Source organism: Littorina saxatilis, linkage group LG12, assembly GCF_037325665.1.
Source record: "Littorina saxatilis isolate snail1 linkage group LG12, US_GU_Lsax_2.0, whole genome shotgun sequence".
Classification (NCBI taxonomy): domain Eukaryota; kingdom Metazoa; phylum Mollusca; class Gastropoda; order Littorinimorpha; family Littorinidae; genus Littorina; species Littorina saxatilis.
Window position 1 is genome coordinate 15,761,362 of NC_090256.1, and position 22,437 is coordinate 15,783,798.

The 22,437-nt window shown below is 42.9% G+C and overlaps 1 protein-coding gene across 1 annotated transcript; it reads right to left on the reverse strand.

Annotated features, from left to right (window-relative positions):
* Positions 1-311: 311 nt before the first annotated feature.
* LOC138983030 (uncharacterized) lies at positions 312-22,201 on the reverse strand. Its single transcript, XM_070356432.1, has 5 exons — positions 21,917-22,201; positions 21,099-21,264; positions 19,801-19,970; positions 915-1,046; positions 312-328 (listed from the first exon to the last, which is right to left on the reverse strand). Exons 1-5 carry the CDS (start codon positions 22,125-22,127, stop codon positions 312-314), a joined length of 696 nt encoding a protein of 231 aa, XP_070212533.1. The 5' UTR covers positions 22,128-22,201.
* Positions 22,202-22,437: the final 236 nt, after the last annotated feature.

A 22,437-nucleotide genomic window follows, 5' to 3' on the forward strand; every position in this document is an offset into this window, starting at 1 on the left:
GGCCATTTGGGGAACTGCAGCAGACACGAAAGAAAGAATAAACATTATACTGAAATCAATATCATATAGAGTCATTTTGTTACGTGTTATACCATTCCGCATTATCAAGGGAAAAGCAATTTTGTAAAATTCTGAAAGGGCAATACTATTGATCGGGCGTTTACAGATCAGATGTATTTTGCAATTTTATATAACTTTTGACATCATTCATCCATTACCGATTTCATCAAGCAACTATCTAAAGTATCCATGCTTTAATGAATGCATTCAAGCAGAATTTCTGGCGAAGGAAATTGTGTGTGCAATGTCTCTTACCTGACTTCCTTTCCTGAAAACAAATATACAAACTCATGTACCATTGTACGTAGATTTTCACACACACACACACACACACACACACACACACACACACTCACACACACACACACACACACACACACACACACACACACACACACATATATATATTCTGTACATGAATTCTGGACTATAAGAAGGATAAAACAACGGTTCATGAAACACCCACACCCACACACACATACACACTCACACATCATGTACATGAATTCAGGACTATAAGAAGGATAAAACAACGGTTCATGAAACACCCACACCCACACACGCACACATCATGTACATGAATTCAGGACTATAAGAAGGATTAAACAACCGTTCATAAAACACACACACACACACGCACACACGCACACACGCGCGCGCGCGCACGCACACACAGACACACACACACAAACGCGCGCGCACACAAAACTTGCACACACACACACAAACACACAAACCGCACAAACACACAAAACACACACTCATCTCCCAGACCCGTCCTTACAACTACAAACGCACACTCCATACAAACATCACACCAACACTACACCCACACACAAACACCCACTGCGTACCTTTTGACTTCTTCCTCGTGCGATAGCAGACAGTGATGATGACGCACAGTCCAAGAGCAGCCACAGCAACCACACAACTGATGATCATCAGTGGTTTCCACCACATGTCGTCGTCCTCTTCTTTTTCCAAAGCTGCATAGAAACGAGGTTGGGATTTTGACTTGTCTTCCATTATGCGGGGGTTGATTATAGGCTCCCATGGTAAAGTCAGAGTACTCCACTTCTCAAACGTGCACGCACATGAATTATCGGAATGAGTATAACGCATTTCTGAGACGTCAATCACATACTTTTTCGTGATAAAACAAAAAAGTCCATTACATTATATCATTAAAAAAACACGTGCTGGGTAATGCATGCAGTTTCTACCATTAACATCCTTTCTATTAACTGAAATATTCCCGTCTTTATTTTTGTATGAATTCGGGTGTCTAGTTATACTTTTATAAACATTTAATTGCGCGGAATTAGTTTGAATGAGTGTAAATATAACTAAGGCTGAATTTTCTTTTTTGTATTACCAATACATGCTAGCTATTTATCCTGTGTATAAATATTTACACATTGAAAAGAAAGCACAATTCACTGGGAAAGGAAGCATTGCAATGTACAGACATCTTTGTCTCAAGGCGTTTCAACTCCCATCACAACGATCCACTGTCACCCTTCTCCCATAACATACAATTCGTGCACATGCATTTCATGCTGCTTTCGATTACGTAGTCACAAGCGGAAAAGATAGGCACTCACGATATGCGTATTGTCACGCAGAAACATCCGAGAAAGCTTAAAAACATCTTCCTTCCAGTGTACATGCAGTCTTTAAAATATCACGCTAGTTCCTTAATTCCCAGGCATTTTACATCGTATACAATTTCAATCCATTTATATCCTAATATGGATCACTTTTTGTTTCATGCTGATAACTAGCTTGTTTTCTTGCGAAGAAGTTTCATTTTGTGTTTGGTAGTCCTTCTCTCTTGGGTTAACTGTTAGGCCTAATTAGATTGAAATAGCTTTGATAGACATTCAGCAACAATCAAAAATAGAAAAAACCCACAAAAGGTCCATATTGGGCGCCCATCCTTCACGAATCACTGTAAAAAGCCCCCTATACTTCAAAATAACATGATACAACTTAGTGTACAAGTCAGACTAATATTAAAATATGCTTTAGATTTATCTGTTTCGGGTTGATGAGAGCGTTATTTGAAGCACACCAGGAAACTAAAGAAGCTTATCAAAAACAGAGTGAACATTATCAACTTCCACGAAAAGAACACTATTTGGTATATATTTTTGAAATCTCAAGGGCTAGTTATAGGTTATTTTCAGCAAGCTTCTAAATGAATTAATGAAAATAGCCTTTAGCTTTTATTTTCTTCGATTTGTTGAAGGTGGTCCATATTAGGGGACTCACACATACTTTGAGATTTTGCTATTATTTTTGGGGGTCAACATTGCTAAAATGTAACAAATACGGTCTTAGCTATAATTTATAGCAATTTGTATGTGATAAAAGCTTTGGCTGTGGACAGAAACGAATCCGTTTTAGGCGGCACATTTAGAATTAGAGTGAACGCTGCCAAAAGTGAAAAAAAGAAAAAAAAGCCTAACGGTTTTGAGGTTTGTGTTTTTGCAACTGTTTTCACATGTGCAAGTAATCCAGCGAGGGTGAATACAGCGAATGAAATTGTTTTGAGCGGTCTGGCGCTGTTAGTTTGTCAGAACAGGAGGTGGTCTATATTAGGAGCCGGTCCATATTAGGAGCCCTTCCCCTACCTGAGAGAGATCACTAATAACTATTACATACACTCACACGTTAGTATATAATGTAAATGAGGTCATATCAAACAAGTCCAGCAGGGACCTGATTTTTCACTGATGATGACGGCAAAGTCACTAAGGCAAAGGTCATTATAGGAACACTTTTGCGCTTCGTCACGCGTATAAAAAGAATACCTAACTCAGCGTCAGGCATTTCTGCAGTGAGACTACAGGGGAAGCTTCTGCTAGGGTACCTATCATGTGTTAGAAAGTACAGGGTGACCCAAAAAAAAGAGTACCCAAACAAACTTGAACTCGCCGCATATGAGCATAACTTTCCTGAAAGACAAGCTAGAACGCTAACATTTGGAGCATTTTCTGTGCAAATCATGCAGAGGCTACTTGTGTGTGTAAATAAATGTTATGAAGATTGCTTTATTTTTGTTCAATTTATGATTTTTATGACGTTTTGTTTGGGTACTCTTTTTTTTGGGTCACCCTGTACAAACTCTCAGACCATCGGAAATCGTTGTCACGGTTACGTAAGCAAGTTGGGAATTTTTCAGCAGAGGCTGCTGCTTTCATACAGGAAGACTTGTTTGGTGTGCAAAAGCTTATTTGGGTTGTCAGGCAGGTGTGCTGATTGCAAACGTTGCTGCCAGCTCTTTAACTCTTGCTTATTCCGCTGTCAACAGCTCGAGATAGGCAGTTTGCAATTTAATAGGGGAAGGGCTCCTAATATGGACCACTTTTTGTTTCATGCTGATAACTAGCTTGTTTTCTTGCGAAGAAGTTTCATTTTGTGTTTGGTAGTCCTTCTCTCTTAGGTTAACCGTTAGAACTAATTAGAGTGAAATAGCTTTGATAGACATTCAGCAAAAATTGAGTACAGAAAAAATCACAAATGATCCATATTAGGAGCCTGGGCGCCTAATATGGACCAGTCAAGCGGCCTTCACGAATCACTGTAAAAAGCCCCCTGTACTTCAAAATAACATGATACAACTTAGTGTACAAGTCAGACTAATTAAAATATGCTTTAGATTTATCTGTTTCGGGTCGATGAGAGCATTATTTGAAGCACACCAGGAAACTAAAGAAGCTTATCAAAAACAGAGTGAAAATAAGTGAAATTATCAACTTCCACGAAAAGAAGACTTTTTGTTATACTTTTTTTAAATCTCGAGGGCTAGTTATGGGTTATTTCCAGCAAGCTTCTTAATGAATTAATGAAAATAGCCTTTAGCTTTTATTTTCTTTGATTTGTTGAAGGTGGTCCATATTAGGGGACTCGCACATACTTTGAGATTTTGCTATTATTTTTTTATTTGCAGGAGAAACTCGGGGTCAACACTGCTAAAATGTAACAAATACCGTCTCAGCTGTCATATATAGCAATTTTTGTGTGATAAAAGCTTTGGCTGTGGACAGAAACGAGTCCGTTTTAGGCGGCAAATTTAGAGTGAACGCTGCCAAAAGGGAAAAAAGAGAAAAAAAACCTAACGGTTTTGAGGTTTGTGTTTCTGCAACTGTTTTGACATGTGCAAGTTATCCAGAGAGGGTGAATACAGCGAATGAAATTGTTTTGAGCGCTCTAGCGCCGTTAGTTTGTCAGAACAGGAGGTGGTCCATATTAGTAGCCGGTCCATATTAGGAGCCTTTCCCCTACTAAAATTGTTCAGAAACCTAAAACGTTTTTTCTCTTTTTTGTTCAAAACACTAACAAATGACACAGGCAATTATCTTGTGACGGCAGGCTGTTTCGCCTAGAAGAATTTTGAGAACTTACACATCACGTTATACTCTCTAAAGTGGCGTCTTTTTGCTTTGACGTCAAGTATTCACGAGGTTTTGGAAGAGATCAAGATTCCTGAAGACGCATCTTCACTTTGGGCGCCTCGACTCAGGGACGTGTTCATCAAAAGACACGCAAGTGTAGTATGTGGGATAAACAGAATACTACATGGCTTGCTGTGTCGCACCACATTTACACTCGTTGCTTTTTGAAATATTGAAAAGGTCGCTTTCGCTCGCATTTGAATATTTAAAAAAGCAACTCGTGTAAATGTTGCACGACACAGCAAGCCATTTATATACGTAGTATTCTCTATATACATAAAGACTGTTGTTACGAGACTCAGACCACATAAGGTCAGTAGGACCGGGGTTGAACATATGCAGAGGTCCAACTGTCCTCCCTACGAACAAACGTGTTGTAAGATAACCTCCTACATGTCAAATCTGTCGGACGGTCGATCGGTCAGAGGCTATGACAAATGTATCAGATTTAAATAAAGAAAAGTATAGGCTCCAGACCCAAGACCGAGGCCTGAGAACAACACTGCATAAATGAACACCGCACAAACTATTCTGCTTACATTTCTGTATTCTTTTTTTTTTTTTTTTTTTTTTTTTTTTTTGACCTCAGTTGCATGCAAGGCTGCTTCAACCCATCTTTTTTGCCTCTTTCGTCTTTTTTTTTTTTTATTTTTTTTCTTTCTTTTTGGGCGGTGAGCATATCCTTCTTCATTGGTCTTTTCTTTTTTAATGAAATTTTAATTTTGTTTTCTTTTACATTACAGGTTACATTTCCATTAAATTACTTTTTAATTCAACAACAATTTAACTAATGTTTGCGTGTATGCGCATATGTGTGTGTGTGTGTGCGCGTGTGTGTGTGTGTGTGTTGTTGTTGTTGTTGTTCCCATAATTCTGTTATATAATACATTTATTCTGTATTCTTGATTAAAATTGATTAACATACAACGGGGGGAAGGGGGGCATTATTTTGGGCCGTCCTTCTAAGTTTGTTAATAGATTTATTTAATAACATTTGTTTTAAACTACATGTATTCTTTGAAAATCTATAACAAGTAATCTTTGCCTCGGTCAAGACGATAAGATGTTTTTGTGTTATAGCTTTGCTGTTTTAGAAGAATGAGGCTGGCGCGCGTGTCGTGTGTGTGTGTATGTGTGTGTGTGTGTGTGTGTGTGTGTGTAGGAGAGAGTCTGTGTTCCTGCTTGTCTGTGTAAACAGTGCATCCTCATATTTTTTTGTCTCGTCTCTAACCACAGATCGAGTGTCATTACTCCAAACCTGTTGTGTCGGAGCAATTTACTGAAGTATACCGTTGATAAAAATTGCGTTCAAAATAAAGATAACACGTAACCCACAAGGAAGTTAAATGCGATGTCACAGCTTAATTGCCACAGTATACCACACTACTATATTTCTTTCTAGTAAACATTGGTACTGTACACAGTTAGGGACACGAACAAGGAAGGTAATTTTGAGCTGCTGTCATGTGCAACTGAGCCTTGTATAGATCTATACGTTTTAGGATGTACTGTAGTATGTGCACATGCTGTCAGTGTAAAATACACACACACACACACACACACACACACACACACACACACACACACACACACACACACACACACACACACACACACACACACACACACACACATACAACAGATGAAGCGGGAAGCACAGCTCATTAGTATATATAATATGCACAGAATGTAAATGTACAACAGTCTAAAACTGTTTTGAAACCTGCTGTAGCGTCGCTGGATGTTTCTGCAAGATGGGGGAAAACCTGTTGTCATTTTATGTTAAGCCACGAACCATAATACAATGTATGCATGAGAATACGTACACATAAGTGATGCTCTCACGAGGAACATATCATAGAATTTTAATGTATTCGACCGAGGCGTTGAGTGATTAGGGGTTTGCATAAGATTGGTTAACAGTAAGAGTGAGTAACACATAAGAGTGACTAACAGTATTTCAGGCATGGCATTTCTAGCTTTTATCCCTATGAATCAAAATCTTGAACTTTCTTCATAAGGACTTAATAAGGTATAGAGAAGATAATGTTATGTATACTTGTATACATGAAACAATATTTACAGAAGAAGACCCTCGTTTGAATTTTAGAAATCCATACACTCAAAAGAACACATTTTTGTAAAAGCAATTTGCTATCATAAATAAGAACAATATGCTTTCAAAGGTAGTTTTACGAATTATTGCGAATCAAAATGCTTGCCCTCTTGAGAGGTCAAGCAAATACAATGAACAGTTCACAAGCTTGGAACACATTCAAAGGGCGTCATGCTAACTACCAGAGCAAAGCAAAATAAAACATCACAATTCGGCTACAGAAGAAAAAATGGAGACACATACATGACTTCAGTCTTTGCAGGAGTTTGTAAAACAGACCAGCTTCATTTTCCAACACATCTTTCACATTCAAAATATAAACCAAAATGACTTAATGCTACTAGTTAGGCTTCGTTTCTCATGATCAATATGTTCAAAATATTTCCCTCTCTCTTCGCTAACCTCTTTGTGTAGCAATTGATTTGAGTTTCAGTCGGAAATATATAGTAATTGTGTCTCCCTAACAAACTTCTAGTGTTTTTGTTGCTGTTCATTTTTACAAGCAAGAATGGAATGTGTTCCTGCCCTTTGTGTCGCGTTACGATCAGTTCATGGTCAAGAGACATTATCTGTTACTGGTATTTTCGGCCAAAATAAGACATTGTACACCGATCGAGACAGTCGGTGTTCCTACGAGACCGCGCCATGTGTATCGATCAGTTTTTAGTCAGAATTTCTTTTATTTGTCACCAGTGAACGCACACAAACATGCACTCTTTTGTAGTCTCGACTAGGCGCCTAAATGTGAGTTTTCGTCGCTCTAACAGAATCCTGTATCCGTGTTGTCACCAGTCCCTTATAGTTAATTGTTGTCTACTCTACAATTTTGTGATACGTATCTAGTTTGGTTTTGTGTGACAAGTTCAAAGCTCGAACATGTACATACATGTGCATAAAAGAAGTGTTCGTCCAATGCTAATGTCAACAAATCATTGTCAACGAACTATTAGGTTGGGGCTTTGAAAAGCTGCCATGTTAATGCGGATCACGTGCACATGATACTCTGTTAACGCACACACGTAAGACAGAGCCTCTCTCTCTCTCTCTCTCTCTCTCTCTCTCTCTCTCTCTCTCTCCCTCCCTCCCTCCCTCCCTCCCTCCCTCCCTCTCCCTCTCCCTCTCTCTCTCTCTCTCTCTCCCTCCCTCCCTCTCTCTCTCTCTCTCTCTCTCTCTCTCTCTCTCTCTCTCTCTCTCTCTCTCTCTCTCTCTCTCCCTCTCTCTCTCTCTCTCTCTCTCTCTCTCTCTCTCTCTCTCTCTCTCTCTCTTTCTCTCTCTCTCTCTCTCTCTCTGCCAGCGTTGAAAGAAAAAAAGGCAGACGTGTCACTACAATCTTTCCGTCGCAAGGAAGCGAAATATATAAGGAATACATCTGATGTCTGAGGGCGATGACAACTTTCTCTTTTTTGCTGCAATCCTATCTTCCTTAACCATACCCATAATTAGGGCAAGTTACGACTGCGCCAATCTGGCTGGGTTTCTCTGCGTGTGTTTATGGAATGTGTGTATTTGTTAGGGTAAACAAATGTTGTGCGACAAGGAACTTAAATTGCACTGGATTCCTTGCACATAGTAGGAACACATGCAGTGTCAAAGTGTAAGCGTGGTCGCTTCTAAAATTCAGACTATATACACCAATGAAGTTATTGTGGATGTGTGGTATTTCTAGCCTTCGCAAGTTGTGTATCAAAACTTCCGTCTCAGTATCCGAGATATGCTTTATGTGATGTCATTGCAACACCCTCAGTCCACTTAATCCCCAATCCACCTCCAGCTACTGTTCATGGGGCTTATTGCCCCCCGAAATCAGTTTCGAACGTTTTGCCTTGTTGGAATTGTAGTTTTGCCTTTTCTTCTCTATTCCATTCTACTTTCATTTTGTACTTGTATTTTTGACCAGCTGGATATATATATAGTCATTATTGTTGTCAATGTTAAATCAGTCCAAATATGTTGACGATCAACGTTGCATTTTGTTTTCAAAAGAAAAGAAAATCGATTTATGCAAATCAGATCATAAGTTTTCATGTCTCGCCGAGACCAATTCGACCAGTCTCGGTCATTTGTTTCGGCTCGCTAATGCCGGGTTTATAGGTGTGTGGTTTTTTTTTTAAGTTTCAGGCCGACAGATTGACTAAACGTATTGATATCGCCTCACGCGACGATTTTTCCCTTTAGCTTTATCTCAAGCATTTTAAAGAACCTGCTTCCCCTTCTTCAAACCTTTTGTTTTTTGTCTGATTGCAGTTTGAGGGACATGCAAAAGCTGCTGAATGTTTATGTACAAAAAGTTAGTCATGTACTAAAACCTGTTGAATTCGCTGTGGTTTCTGTGGTCGTCTGTGCTGCCTTAGTTGTGGCTGTTTAACAGATTTGCAAAGAACATTTGTTGACATTGTTTTGTAAATTTAAAACTACAATTTTAACTAAAATCTGTATGAAAATAATAAACAGCCACAACAATACCACCTAAGGTAGCGATAAAGCAAACGTGTCACGATCGGGTGACAGAGACCAAGAAAGCGTCACTCAGTGGAGTGCCTGTTCTGGGTCAATGTATGATAGAAAGCGCCTGTGCGTGATATTGGACACAGCAGAGTTTTTGCTGACAGTGCTCCCGAGCACGGATGTTTTGAAACGCACGAGCTTCACAGTGCAGGTTTCTGCTGTCATAGGGCTGACGGTTTTTTTCGCTGACAGCGCGCACGGGATTTTCAGGGATTGAGTTTCTCGTGTCTTTTTCCTGCTTGGGGAGGCAAAATTGTGTATAGCTGGACTGGGTTTTGGGACAAGGTCAGTCACGTGTATTTGGCTAGGTGGTCTGTCAGAGACTCAAGGACGGCACACTTGACACCCAGCGGCAGAAGGGGAAGGACCTAACACACAGTTACTAGAGTATGATGGTTTTTCACCGAGTATCATATTCGGCACTCTAGGGGAACTTCCACAAGTTATTCCTTTCCTCTGCCACGTATTTTGCTGAGGACAAGTCGTCACATTTCCTTCGTCGGCGATGGCTTTCGCATAAGGATTCGACAAGGGGTTCTGGACGTTTTGGGTCACTGTTGACGAACAGAGACTGTTCCAGGGAGGAGGCGGACTTTGCTTCCATTGAGAGTTACAATCATAGGCTTTTGAGGTAATAAATCATTATTTAACGCTGTTGATGAGTCTGTGTTGTGGAATGAAATACTCTCTGTTGTTCTTTCCAGGTTAGCGCATAATTTACTCTCTGTGACGCTAAAATACTAATCTGTATATGGTTTTTGCAGATAGGGAGAGAAGGACGGAAAATGGCTGTTTTGTTGTTGTAAAAAGTCAGTTTTGTGCAGGCCCACGTGCTCGATGAGATATTTAAAGATGACATGGTTTAAGGTGGTGGGTGAGGGGTAGCTGACATGTTTAGTGCACCGATGCTTTCTGTTTGCAGCCTTCCTTCGTTCGTTCGTTTCGTTCGTTCGTTACGTTCCCGTAACATCGGCACGGCTGACTCTGGCGGGAACTGTTGAGGCTACGCTAACCAGGAGACCGGCTAACCAGGAGACCGGCTAACCAGCGGACCGGCTAACCAGCGAACCGGCTAACCAGCGGACCGGCTAACCAGCGAACCGACTAACCAGCATACCGGCTAAGCAGCAGCAGCAGAGATAAAGCTAAGTGCACCATGTCGTACGCACCCCGTTGACCACCGTTGTCTTTTCGTATCTATGATTTCATTGGAGTAGTGACAACGTGGGGTGTGTGACACCTGCACGAACTAGAGCTTTTCGAACAGAACATTCTCATTTCGACTGTATTTACACGGGTTCAGCGTGTTACTATAATTTTCTACATAGTACTGGCATTTTGTCAGTGAACACTGGTTTTTTACGTGTTGAGAACGTAAAAGGAACATATTTTGAGTGAAGGCTCGAGGGAGGTGGAGAGTTTATACATAAACAGGCGTCTGAAACTTATACTTTTGTTGACTCTATTTAATTGTATGCCTGCGAGAGTGGATCGTGGTGTGGTTAGTTAATTAGTAGTAATTAACCGGTTCATAATCACCTTGAGTGATATATTGAAACGTGACACATGGGGGCCAAGCCGGGATTTACTCAGTTAATTTCCAACTGATAAAGACCCACCAATTAAGGATAACTAAGAGCAGATAATCTCGTCAGTGCTCGACTTATTTTCTGCTTGGTGCTACCCTTTTTTGTATAGTTTTGATCATATACCACACCTTAAGCGATTCACGTCTTGCAGGAAATGTAAATTGTAATTTGTGAGTTATTGTATGCGCTAACTGTGATTACTTCCCTTTCCTTTGTTTGTGAATCTTTGTTGTTGTACGTTCAGAGTTTTCCGTTGCAGAGAGCTGAGCGGGGTTAGCGGATTTGTTATTCGTTTTACTCAGTTTTCTCTACATTGTTGTTTCGCATTCTGTAACAGGTTACATTTCTACCGTCTTGTTGTACTTGGATTTTTCTCCATATTTTGACTTTGTTGGAATTTTGGGGGGGGAGGGTCCGAGGACTTCTGTCCTAACCAAGGCTGTGGGAAACACTCTGTTTCACCGCAAAAAGCAGCCGATAAAGTAGGCCACGGCTGTGGGAAACACTTTGTTTCACCGCAAAAAGCAGCCATAAAGTAGGCCACGCGTTTTGTTCTACACCGTTTGGATTTTTCTTCTGCATTTTCCGGTTGCTGGATTTTTGTATCCATTTCATCACCGCGTGTTCTAGCTATAGCTGCGTTAGACTTACTTTGGTAATAAAGCTTTGCTAAAACTAACCATGGCCACAGGGGGATCTCCGACGAGGAGAATAACTTTCGAGACTCCTGGTAGTGAGCAACCGACTGAGCGAGACGCACGCGTTAGAGCCCGAAGCGTTCTAAAACGCTTAGAAGTGGAACGGAAGGAAGAATTTGAGCGACTGACAAGAAAAGAAGAACGTGACAGACAGGACAAGAAGGACGAACTTGACAGACAAGAAAGGGAACGACAGGCTGAACGACAGGCCGAACGTGACCGACAGGACAAGAAAGAGAAAGACGAACTTGACAGACAAGAAAGGGAACGACAGGCAGAACGAGACAGACAGGAAAGGAAAGACGAGCTTGACAGACAAGAACGGAAAGAGAAAGACGAACGTGACAGACAGGAAAAGAAAGACGAGCTTGAGAGACAGGAACGACAGGCCGAACTTGACAGACAAGAAAGGGAACGGCAGGCCGAACGTGATAGACAGGACAAACAGGCCGAACGCGATCACCAGCTAGAACTAGCTAGGCTGCAGGCCGAGAAGGGTACGCTTACTCAGGCTAGCGCGCCGACGTTTGTTGCCGACCGTACGAGACTGCCGACGTTCGACGATGACAAGGACGAGCTCGACGACTTTTTACGCCGGTTTGAGCGCATCGCATCTGACCAGAAGTGGGAAGAGGCCACGTGGGCTAGCCGCCTTAGCACCTGCTTGAAAGGACGCGCATTGCAGCTCTACAACGCTTTGGAGGACGACGAGGCGAGAGACTATCAGGCACTTAAGAAGGCGTTACTCCAGCGCTTTAACCTGACTGCTGAAGCCTACAGACGACGTCTGCGTAACAGCAAGAGACTGAGCGGCGAGCTGAGTCATCAGTTTGTGGCACGCCTTAACCTCTACCTGCGGCGCTGGGTGGAGATGGCCGAAAAGGACTGGACCGTCAACGACCTTGCCGACCTCATAGTCATGGAACAACTGATGTCCAGCCTGCGACCTGAGGTGGTGACCTTCGTGCAGGAGCACCAGCCCAAGACTACTCAGGAGGCAGCCGACTGGATCAGAGTGCACGAGGACGCCCAGGCGATCTCCGGCAAATCTTCAGGCTCACGGCCAGGAAAAACGGGAAATTCGGGTTCTTCAGGACCCAAGGACGGGAAGGACGATCAGGGACACAAGGGATCGAGTTCCAGAACTGACATCCAGTGTTACTACTGCAACAAGCGGGGCCACGTGAAGAAGGACTGCCACAAGAGACAGGCTGACCAGAAGGGCGTTCACTTCGTTGGCAGTGAGGAGTTCAGGGACGTCACGAGCTCATGCACCATCCCACAACTCTGCGTTCCGTGCTCCAGGAAACATTTCCAGCCCCACTGCAACGTCTACGTTAACGGAGTGAAGGGCGAAGGTCTGCGGGACACAGGGGCAGACATGATAGTGGTTCGGGCGAGTCTAGTTCCAGCTATGGCCTACACAGGAGACAGCATCAGGGTGAGAATGGCCGAGGCATCTCACGCTTACGACTTGAACACGGCAGTGATCAAGGTCGTAACCCCGTTGTTCACGGGGACCATTGTGGCCGTCGTCATGGACGATCCTCCATGCGACCTGCTCATTGGAAACCGGGTTCAGTTTGTGGACGGCGTCACCAGGGAGGTTCCCGTTTATCGGTCTCCCGACGTCATTTCAGTGCTCACGCGGGCACAGGCGGAGCGAGAGGACAAACCTCTCAAACCCCTACCTGCTGCACGAGCTGCCCTGGGGAACGTGACCCCCGCGCTTCTCGCGAAGGCTCAGGATTCTGACCCGACCTTAGCTACTCCTCGGGAGCACGCGAAGTCGGGGAAGGTGAAGCTGAGCGGGAAGCATGGGAGGTCAAAGTTCCTCAGGGACAAGAAGTTGCTCTACCGTGAGTTCAGCAACCAAGAAGGTACATTCAAACAGGTTGTCGTGCCTCGCGAGTTTCGCGAGGGTGTCATGGCAACGGCACACGACTCGATTCTGGGAGGTCATCTTGGTACCAAGAAGACCACGGATCGTGTCTGGCGCCACTTTTACTGGCCAGGCATCTGCACGGATGTCCGACGTTTCTGTGCGTCCTGCGATAAGTGCCAGAAGGTGGTTGCCAAAGGAAGGGTGAGGAAGGTCCCCTTAGAGAAGATGCCGCTCATCGACGAACCCTTTCGTCGGGTGGCAGTGGACATCATCGGGCCCATCTTGCCTGCGTCTGAGGACGGAAACAGATACATTTTGACCATGGTGGACTACGCTACTCGATACCCAGAGGCGATCCCTCTGAAATCGATTGAAGCCACGCGAGTAGCTGAGGCTCTGGTTACTATGTGGTCCCGGCTGGGAATTCCATCAGAGGTACTCACCGACAGAGGCACGCAGTTCACGGGAGGAGTGATGGCGGAGGCAGCACGACTGCTAACACTGGAGCAGCACTTCACCACTCCTTACCATGCTCAGTGCAACGGACTGGTGGAAAGGTTCAATGGCACCTTGAAGACCATGCTGAGGAAACTAGCTCAGGAGAAACCACGCACGTGGGACAGGTACATCCCAGCATTGCTTTTTGCATACCGCGAGGTTCCTCAGGAGAGCTTGGGTTTTTCCCCATTTGAGTTGTTGTACGGCAGACAGGTACGCGGTCCCATGGCTATCCTGCGTCAAGCCTGGACGGACGAAGAAGCTGACGAGGAGGTGCAGACGACAGCGACCTACATCGTAGAACTCAGGAACAGGATTGAAGAGACCTGCAAACTGGCTCAAGAGAACCTGGGAAGAGCAGCACAGCGTTATGCGCGAGGATTCGACCGCAAGGCACGGCCGCGCAGCTTCAAGATTGGAGAACGGGTGTTGCTACTTCTACCTGTCAAACACAACAAGCTACAACTGCAGTGGCAAGGACCTTTTGAGGTGACAGCGAAAGTGGGCCAGAATGACTACAGGATCATGATGCACGGGAAAGCACGCCTGTACCACGCCAACCTGCTGCGCGCCTACATAGAGAGGACAGCCTACGGGGAGAAGAACAAAGACCAGAAGAACAAAGACAAGAAGACAGAGAAGGTTGCAGTCATCAGGGGTGAAACGAGGGGTTGCTCGTTCTTGAGGACGACCTTTCTGTCTGGAAACAGACCATCAACCTCTGCAATATCTTCAGGTTGCAAGGTTGGCAAACGCCAGACTTATGCGCTGGGCGTTGATTCTCCAACCGTACCAATTCACGGTACGCGTCATTCCGGGCGCCAACAATGTTGGAGCTGACTTTCTCTCTCGGGCTGTAGAGGAGAACATGACTGTGAGCGAAACCGAGGTTTCGTCTTGAAGAGGGGAGGTGTGTCACGATCGGGTGACAGAGACCAAGAAAGCGTCACTCAGTGGAGTGCCTGTTCTGGGTCAATGTATGATAGAAAGCGCCTGTGCGTGATATTGGACACAGCAGAGTTTTTGCTGACAGTGCTCCCGAGCACGGATGTTTTGAAACGCACGAGCTTCACAGTGCAGGTTTCTGCTGTCATAGGGCTGACGGTTTTTTTCGCTGACAGCGCGCACGGGATTTTCAGGGATTGAGTTTCTCGTGTCTTTTTCCTGCTTGGGGAGGCAAAATTGTGTATAGCTGGACTGGGTTTTGGGACAAGGTCAGTCACGTGTATTTGGCTAGGTGGTCTGTCAGAGACTCAAGGACGGCACACTTGACACCCAGCGGCAGAAGGGGAAGGACCTAACACACAGTTACTAGAGTATGATGGTTTTTCACCGAGTATCATATTCGGCACTCTAGGGGAACTTCCACAAGTTATTCCTTTCCTCTGCCACGTATTTTGCTGAGGACAAGTCGTCACATTTCCTTCGTCGGCGATGGCTTTCGCATAAGGATTCGACAAGGGGTTCTGGACGTTTTGGGTCACTGTTGACGAACAGAGACTGTTCCAGGGAGGAGGCGGACTTTGCTTCCATTGAGAGTTACAATCATAGGCTTTTGAGGTAATAAATCATTATTTAACGCTGTTGATGAGTCTGTGTTGTGGAATGAAATACTCTCTGTTGTTCTTTCCAGGTTAGCGCATAATTTACTCTCTGTGACGCTAAAATACTAATCTGTATATGGTTTTTGCAGATAGGGAGAGAAGGACGGAAAATGGCTGTTTTGTTGTTGTAAAAAGTCAGTTTTGTGCAGGCCCACGTGCTCGATGAGATATTTAAAGATGACATGGTTTAAGGTGGTGGGTGAGGGGTAGCTGACATGTTTAGTGCACCGATGCTTTCTGTTTGCAGCCTTCCTTCGTTCGTTCGTTTCGTTCGTTCGTTACGTTCCCGTAACATCGACACGGCTGACTCTGGCGGGAACTGTTGAGGCTACGCTAACCAGGAGACCGGCTAACCAGGAGACCGGCTAACCAGCGGACCGGCTAACCAGCGAACCGGCTAACCAGCGGACCGGCTAACCAGCGAACCGACTAACCAGCATACCGGCTAAGCAGCAGCAGCAGAGATAAAGCTAAGTGCACCATGTCGTACGCACCCCGTTGACCACCGTTGTCTTTTCGTATCTATGATTTCATTGGAGTAGTGACAACGTGGGGTGTGTGACACCTGCACGAACTAGAGCTTTTCGAACAGAACATTCTCATTTCGACTGTATTTACACGGGTTCAGCGTGTTACTATAATTTTCTACATAGTACTGGCATTTTGTCAGTGAACACTGGTTTTTTACGTGTTGAGAACGTAAAAGGAACATATTTTGAGTGAAGGCTCGAGGGAGGTGGAGAGTTTATACATAAACAGGCGTCTGAAACTTATACTTTTGTTGACTCTATTTAATTGTATGCCTGCGAGAGTGGATCGTGGTGTGGTTAGTTAATTAGTAGTAATTAACCGGTTCATAATCACCTTGAGTGATATATTGAAAGGTTTTTTTTTCTCGCATAACGTGAAAATATCATGCCGTTGATGCAAAGTGGGACATGTTTCATGTCTTTTATATTTCAGATCATACAAACGCACACATTAGCATTCACAAGTCAACTAATAGTCAAACAAGCATACTTACTGATTGTCAAGTGCACTGAGAGTCAATTTAATCTTAGACAGTAAGCTCTTCAATGGCAACCATAGCCCGACTTCCCGGGAATAATGTGTTTTATTAATTGCACACACACACACACACACACACACACACACACACACACACACACACACACACACACACACACACACACACACACACACACACACACACACACACACACACACACACACATACACGTACGTACACACGCACGCACACGCGCGCCACATCCCTAAATATTAACAAGCGAATAACATATTGGCATTTGGAGATTTGCCTTTTTGTTGGGGGGGGGGGGGGGGGGCAACGATGGGTTTATTTTATTTGAGTTCAGCAGTATGTTGGCATGACGTCACGGGTCCAAGGCCACGTCTATCTTTAGAAATAATGTTCTTTACAGGTACCATTCACTTTAAATCGTCGAACATTGTAACAAAACTGAGAGATTTACACTTTTTGATTACAACAGTTTTTTTGGGGTTATATTCTTGACTAACAGAGCATATCCATGTTATCCTAATCGGTCGTGAAGTTAGGCTGATTTAGAATTTGACAACAAGCCACCACAGTTTGGGAGAAGGTCAAGAAACCCCAATTTCCTGGGTAGCTCGATCAATATTAGGAGATCTGCCTTTCTTTCTCAGCAATGATGGGTTTATTTGAGTTGAACGAAATGGATAATTATGTTTTGTCATCATGTTCACAAGTTTTCATTCACAAACATCTGGGAAATAAATCACATGTTCCCCATGCAATAACTCGAGGTGGTGAATGGGTTTGAGCTTGCAGGTGAAACGTGGATTGTCAAAGTAAAAGCCAATCAGGCTGATTGTTTGATGTGTGGAACCATCGCGGCTTTGGATTTGTGTTTCCGAGGACAACGATTGTAAGCATTCACTCTCAAAGACCCAATCAATGTTGATAATTACCGCAGCGACTCATGGTCAGTTTGCAACTTATCTCTGTAATCGCAAAATCCACAACGAAAAGTCATAAACACTTAAAAGAAAAGAAATATGCTCAACACAGGTATGATCGCAGCTCTGTACATTTTCAGACTGGAAGAAAAGCGTCAACAAGCTACGTTTGACGTCACATACAAGTTTGACGTGTTATCTCGTGCTACTGTGACGATGCTTTGTGGCCCGGAGTTGGATTCTAAAAATTCGTCTCCCTGTGGGTTATTGTGCATTTTGTTGCACAACCAAAATGATGACAAAAACGATGTTTGGTAGCTTGTTGTCAGACCAGCATTTTGCTGTTGGTCCTCGAGGAGCATATTGCCTTTTGTCTCATATTTATCAACCGCGACCTTCGGCCTTGGTCGATAAAGATGAAATAAAAGACGATATGGTCCCCTTGGACCAACAAAAAAGCTGGTCTGTCAACAAGCCACCAAACATCTTATAATGTTCCCCAGGCTACCAAAGATAACAAGTTGAAACAATGTAAAATGTATTCCAGTTTTTTTTAACCGTTTCGAAGGTTCTAAAACAATAACAAATAAACATGTTTGAGAGCGGGCGAGGCTAAGAACGTTTGATGTGATGTCCACATTTTGCTCAAATCAAATGAAACCAGTTATGAGCAGAAACAACAACCTTCAATTGCCCTAGTCGTATTCTCAGCCCTTGGTCTTCGGTCATTGACGCAATTTTTGTTTTAATCTGACGCACTGTTATGACCCTTGGTCAATAGCCCGTCCTATGTTTTGTTCATGTAAGAGGTCTTCTGACAAAACAATGTGTTTTTTAGCCAGGACATTTCGGCCTGCACATATTTTCCTCTGATTCTGGCAACAAAACTGATTCACATGCGTTTATTACATGGGTTTGTCACCAAAACCCTGCTGTCTAACATTTGGTCTGAAAAATATTCGTGTTTGTTGTTGTCGTTTTTGTCGTTGTTGTTGTTTTTGTTGGTTGTTGTTGTGTTTTGCTTTCCCATTGCAAAACACGGTTCAAATTAAAATTCGACAAGCCGCAAAACTGGTTGTTATGGCATTGCATATATCACACAAGGATATCCCCTTACTCAGCGTAAACTTGAAGCCCATGCAGAGGTTATCAAATTTCTTGGGAAAATCGGGTACAGGTTTTCTGAGGTAAAAAGGGTGTTTGGTCTTGTGGATTCCGTAGTATTGGTATGCACAAAATGTGCTATTTGAAATGTATTTCCTGTCGTCTGTTAATTACAAAGTGGTGTAGGCTAATGACTATTTTAACATAAACATGTCAACTAAGAGGATGTTGCCTGCTTTTTCTCCTTTATTGAGTCACTTGAGAAAAAGTGACTCTATGTAATCGGTCAGTGTTAGTCTGTCCGGCCGGCCGGCCGGCCGTCCGTAGACACCACCTTAACGTTGGACTTTTCTCGGAAACTATCAAAGCGATCGGGCTCATATTTTGTTTAGTCGTGACCTCCAATGACCTCTACACTTTAACGATGGTTTCGTTGACCTTTGACCTTTTTCAAGGTCACAGGTCAGCGTCAAAGGAAAAATTAGACATTTTATATCTTTTCTCGGAAACTATCAAAGCGATCGGGCTCATATTTTGTTTAGTCGTGACCTCCAATGACCTCTACACTTTAACGATGGTTTCGTTGACCTTTGACCTTTTTCAAGGTCACAGGTCAGCGTCAAAGGAAAAATTAGACATTTTATATCTTTGACAAAGTTCATCGGATGTGATTGAAACTTTGTAGGATTATTCTTTACATCAAAGTATTTACATCTGTAGCCTTTTACGAACGTTATCAGAAAAACAAGGGAGATAACTAGCCTTTTCTGTTCGGCAACACACAACTTAACGTTGGGCTTTTCTCGGAAACTATAAAAGTGACCGGGCTCAAATTTTATGTGAACGTGACTCATTGTGTTGTGAATAGCAATTTCTTCCTGTCCATCTGATGCCTCATATAATATTCAGAACTGCGAAAGTGACTCGATCGAGCGTTTGCTCTTCTTGTTAACTGTTTGATCTGAAGTATTGTAGTTATTTTATTGGAGACATTTTGAAGATGGCATCTAAGTAGTGACAACATGACGTCGGTTCTAATTCGCGTTAAAAATACAATCTTCATTTGCATAAGTTTATTGTTTATGTGTATGCTTCTTACCTGTTTGCATATATATGTCTTCAGCGACTCTTGATTTGAATGCTTGTTCAACAAGCATACATTTCTGCCAGAGCACACACACACACACACACACACACACACACACACACACACACACACACACACACACACACACACATATACACATATACATACAATGCGCACAAACACGGGTATATCAGGGGATACAAAAAACATGTACGTAGCGTAATACTTTACTTACGTGAAGTAACATTCAGTGTGAATTTGACAGTGGCCGTGTTGGGGATGCTGGCTTTTCCTTTGAACCCGTTCTCCACGCTAAGCTGCCAGGTCCCACTGTCCTGCTCGCTCACATTGCTGATCACCACAGTCAGGTTCAGACGGGGAAGGGCCCCGCTGACAGTTATGTCGCTAAGAAACATAAAATGAAGTAACTTAATTTACTCTGATGAACTGTTTTGCTGAATATCTACGTATATAGCTATTCTGATGAACACGTGGGGGAATTCGGGGGATGTGATTGGATGGTCTCTTCCGATCATCAAAGCATAATGCTTAGGAAGTCGGCCATTTTTCTCAATATCCAAAAGCATATTGTCGATAACAAAGACGCATGGTTCCAGTTTACCCATCTGTACCACGGCGATGTTTCTATCGACACCAGCATACACTGACAACTTAAAAAGCTGTTTCAACAACTGTGTTGTGAAATCGAATGCACTTGGAGTCAGTTTTTCTTCCAAAGTCAGAAAGCGTGAAGCGGTGTGCATGTCTGCGCGAACATTATGCGCGTAAGAGGTTTGTCTGCTATCAAAACCTGAGATCAACGCATCGACGCAAAAACTGTCATTTTGTAAGTTTGGAACAACAAATCAAGGTCATAACAGCTATATAATCGCTATTGTGTTTTCAGCGTAGCAATAGGGTCTGATATTTAGACTCGAACAAGTATAATGCGACTCGTCTTCGACTTGTCGGCATTATACTTGTCTCGTCTAAATATCGGACCCTATTGCTACGCTGAAAACACAATAGCTGTAAATATTTACTTAAACATGTATACCTCCTGGGAAGCCATTGTGATTTGTGTTGTTGCGAATTTTGACGTTAGAGTATGCCAGGCAGCATTTTTCAATGTTGTTAGGGTCGATAACGATTGACGAAGCAAACGTAAACAAAGCGTACATGGACAATATCGGTCTATGGAGACTACCTTTTCACAGTGCTTAAGTTTAGAACAATCAAACTGTCAAAGTTACCCAAACTAACTTACGCGAACAAGTGTGACCATTCCTCTGATATTTACCGACATCATTGTTATTCTAAAATCACTTAGCTCTAAGGAATGTAAAGAATAACAATTAAAACAATCTCTATGATCAGTGATCATTTTCTCCATTGGGTGTATAAATCTGTTAGCGAACTGTGATGTTTCAAAAGAGTCAATAAAAATGTCCAACTGAAGCTACTTATTGTGATACTGAATGGCTGCTGATTTCACAGTCAGCCGATTAGTAAATCCTGATTACCACCACGTACATTCTGTTGCGAGTGCAGTCGTTGGGCTGCTCGTCTTGAGGGCCTTTCAGCATACACCTTGTGATGTCCTTGTATGATAGAATGCTGAACTGAAACTCTGCATCCGATCCTTGAGAACGTTGGTACGTTCCCTGCTCAACATCGGAGTGAAGGAACTGTGGCGGGCCTGTAAATACAAATAGCTAATGTCATTCCTTTGAAAACGTAACCCGCATTTTAAGAATGTCTATTTCTTTATGCATTTTACGAAACATTTCTGGTGGCTATTTTAAGCGGCCTCTTTCCCTCATGTGTGATTCCATTTCCGTTCATCACGTGTTACCTACGTACACAACATTAAAGTTTACGAAAAGGGATGTCCTTCGTTACCTTTGTTTCTGTCTAAACCATAACGTAAATTGTTATAGACCCGCCAGACTACTTTGTTTGAGCAGAGTTAACCACGTTTGCTCAACACAAATTGTTCAAGTGTTAATTTGCTAAATCAACTAGGCAAACAATTCTCACTTTCCACAGGATTCAGCCAGGATGGTTTTTTTAGTATATGCCTATGTTTGTTGTTCTATCAAAGCCTGGACATAGTCATACTTATGGTGATTTACATCATTTCACTTGCATTGGGAGATTCGTGTGTGTGTGTGAGAGATGTGTGTGTGTGAGCGTGTCTGTCTGTCTTTGTCTGTCTCTTGGACTGTCTGTCTGTCTGTCTGTCTGTCTGTCTATCTGTCTGTCCTTTCTGTCTGTCTGTCTATCTGTCTGTCTGTTTGTTTGTGTATTGAAATTGTGACGGTAACTGCTTGTAGAACTGGCATACTTACATTTGATCCATACACTAATCGTTTTTTGTTCATTTGTGCCCTCTGCTATACAACTGTAACGCCCAGAGTCAGCACAAGAGGTATTGTTGATACTTTTACGAAAAGATGCATTGTTCTCTCCGGGTACTCTACGATATATGATTGTCCCGTTCTGATCGTTACGCAGCAAGATGTTCCTTATCGGATTGCCGTTGTCCCATCGACATGACATTTCAATGTCTTTCTTTTCATCTGTAGTAATATTGCTCCCATTGTGCGTAACCTCGAAGTATGTTATCTTTGTGAGATCTGAAATAGACGGTGTGTGTGATCAATGGCATACCTCAACACCAAAATACCATACACGCCAGAACATTGCACAATAGGTGTGTAACCACAGCTTAGCATTACTAATCCGCATTATTTGTCAACATTTGTTTTGTGTATGTCTCATGCAACACACATTCCGATAATCAAAATGCACACATTGAGCCGACAGGAGTACTTACGTTAAAGTAGGCAAAATATAAACTTAGAAAAGC

Excerpts from the sequence above, each read along its gene's own strand:
- LOC138983030 (XM_070356432.1), bottom strand. The coding sequence starts at position 22,127 with ATGTCATGTCGATGGGACAACGGCAATCCGATAAGGAACATCTTGCTG. Across the intron at positions 21,265-21,916 it reads GATTAGTGTATGGATCAAAT|GCCCGCCACAGTTCCTTCAC; the intron begins GTAAGTATGCCA and ends TTGTATTTACAG. Across the intron at positions 19,971-21,098 it reads GACTGCACTCGCAACAGAAT|CGACATAACTGTCAGCGGGG; the intron begins GTACGTGGTGGT and ends TATGTTTCTTAG.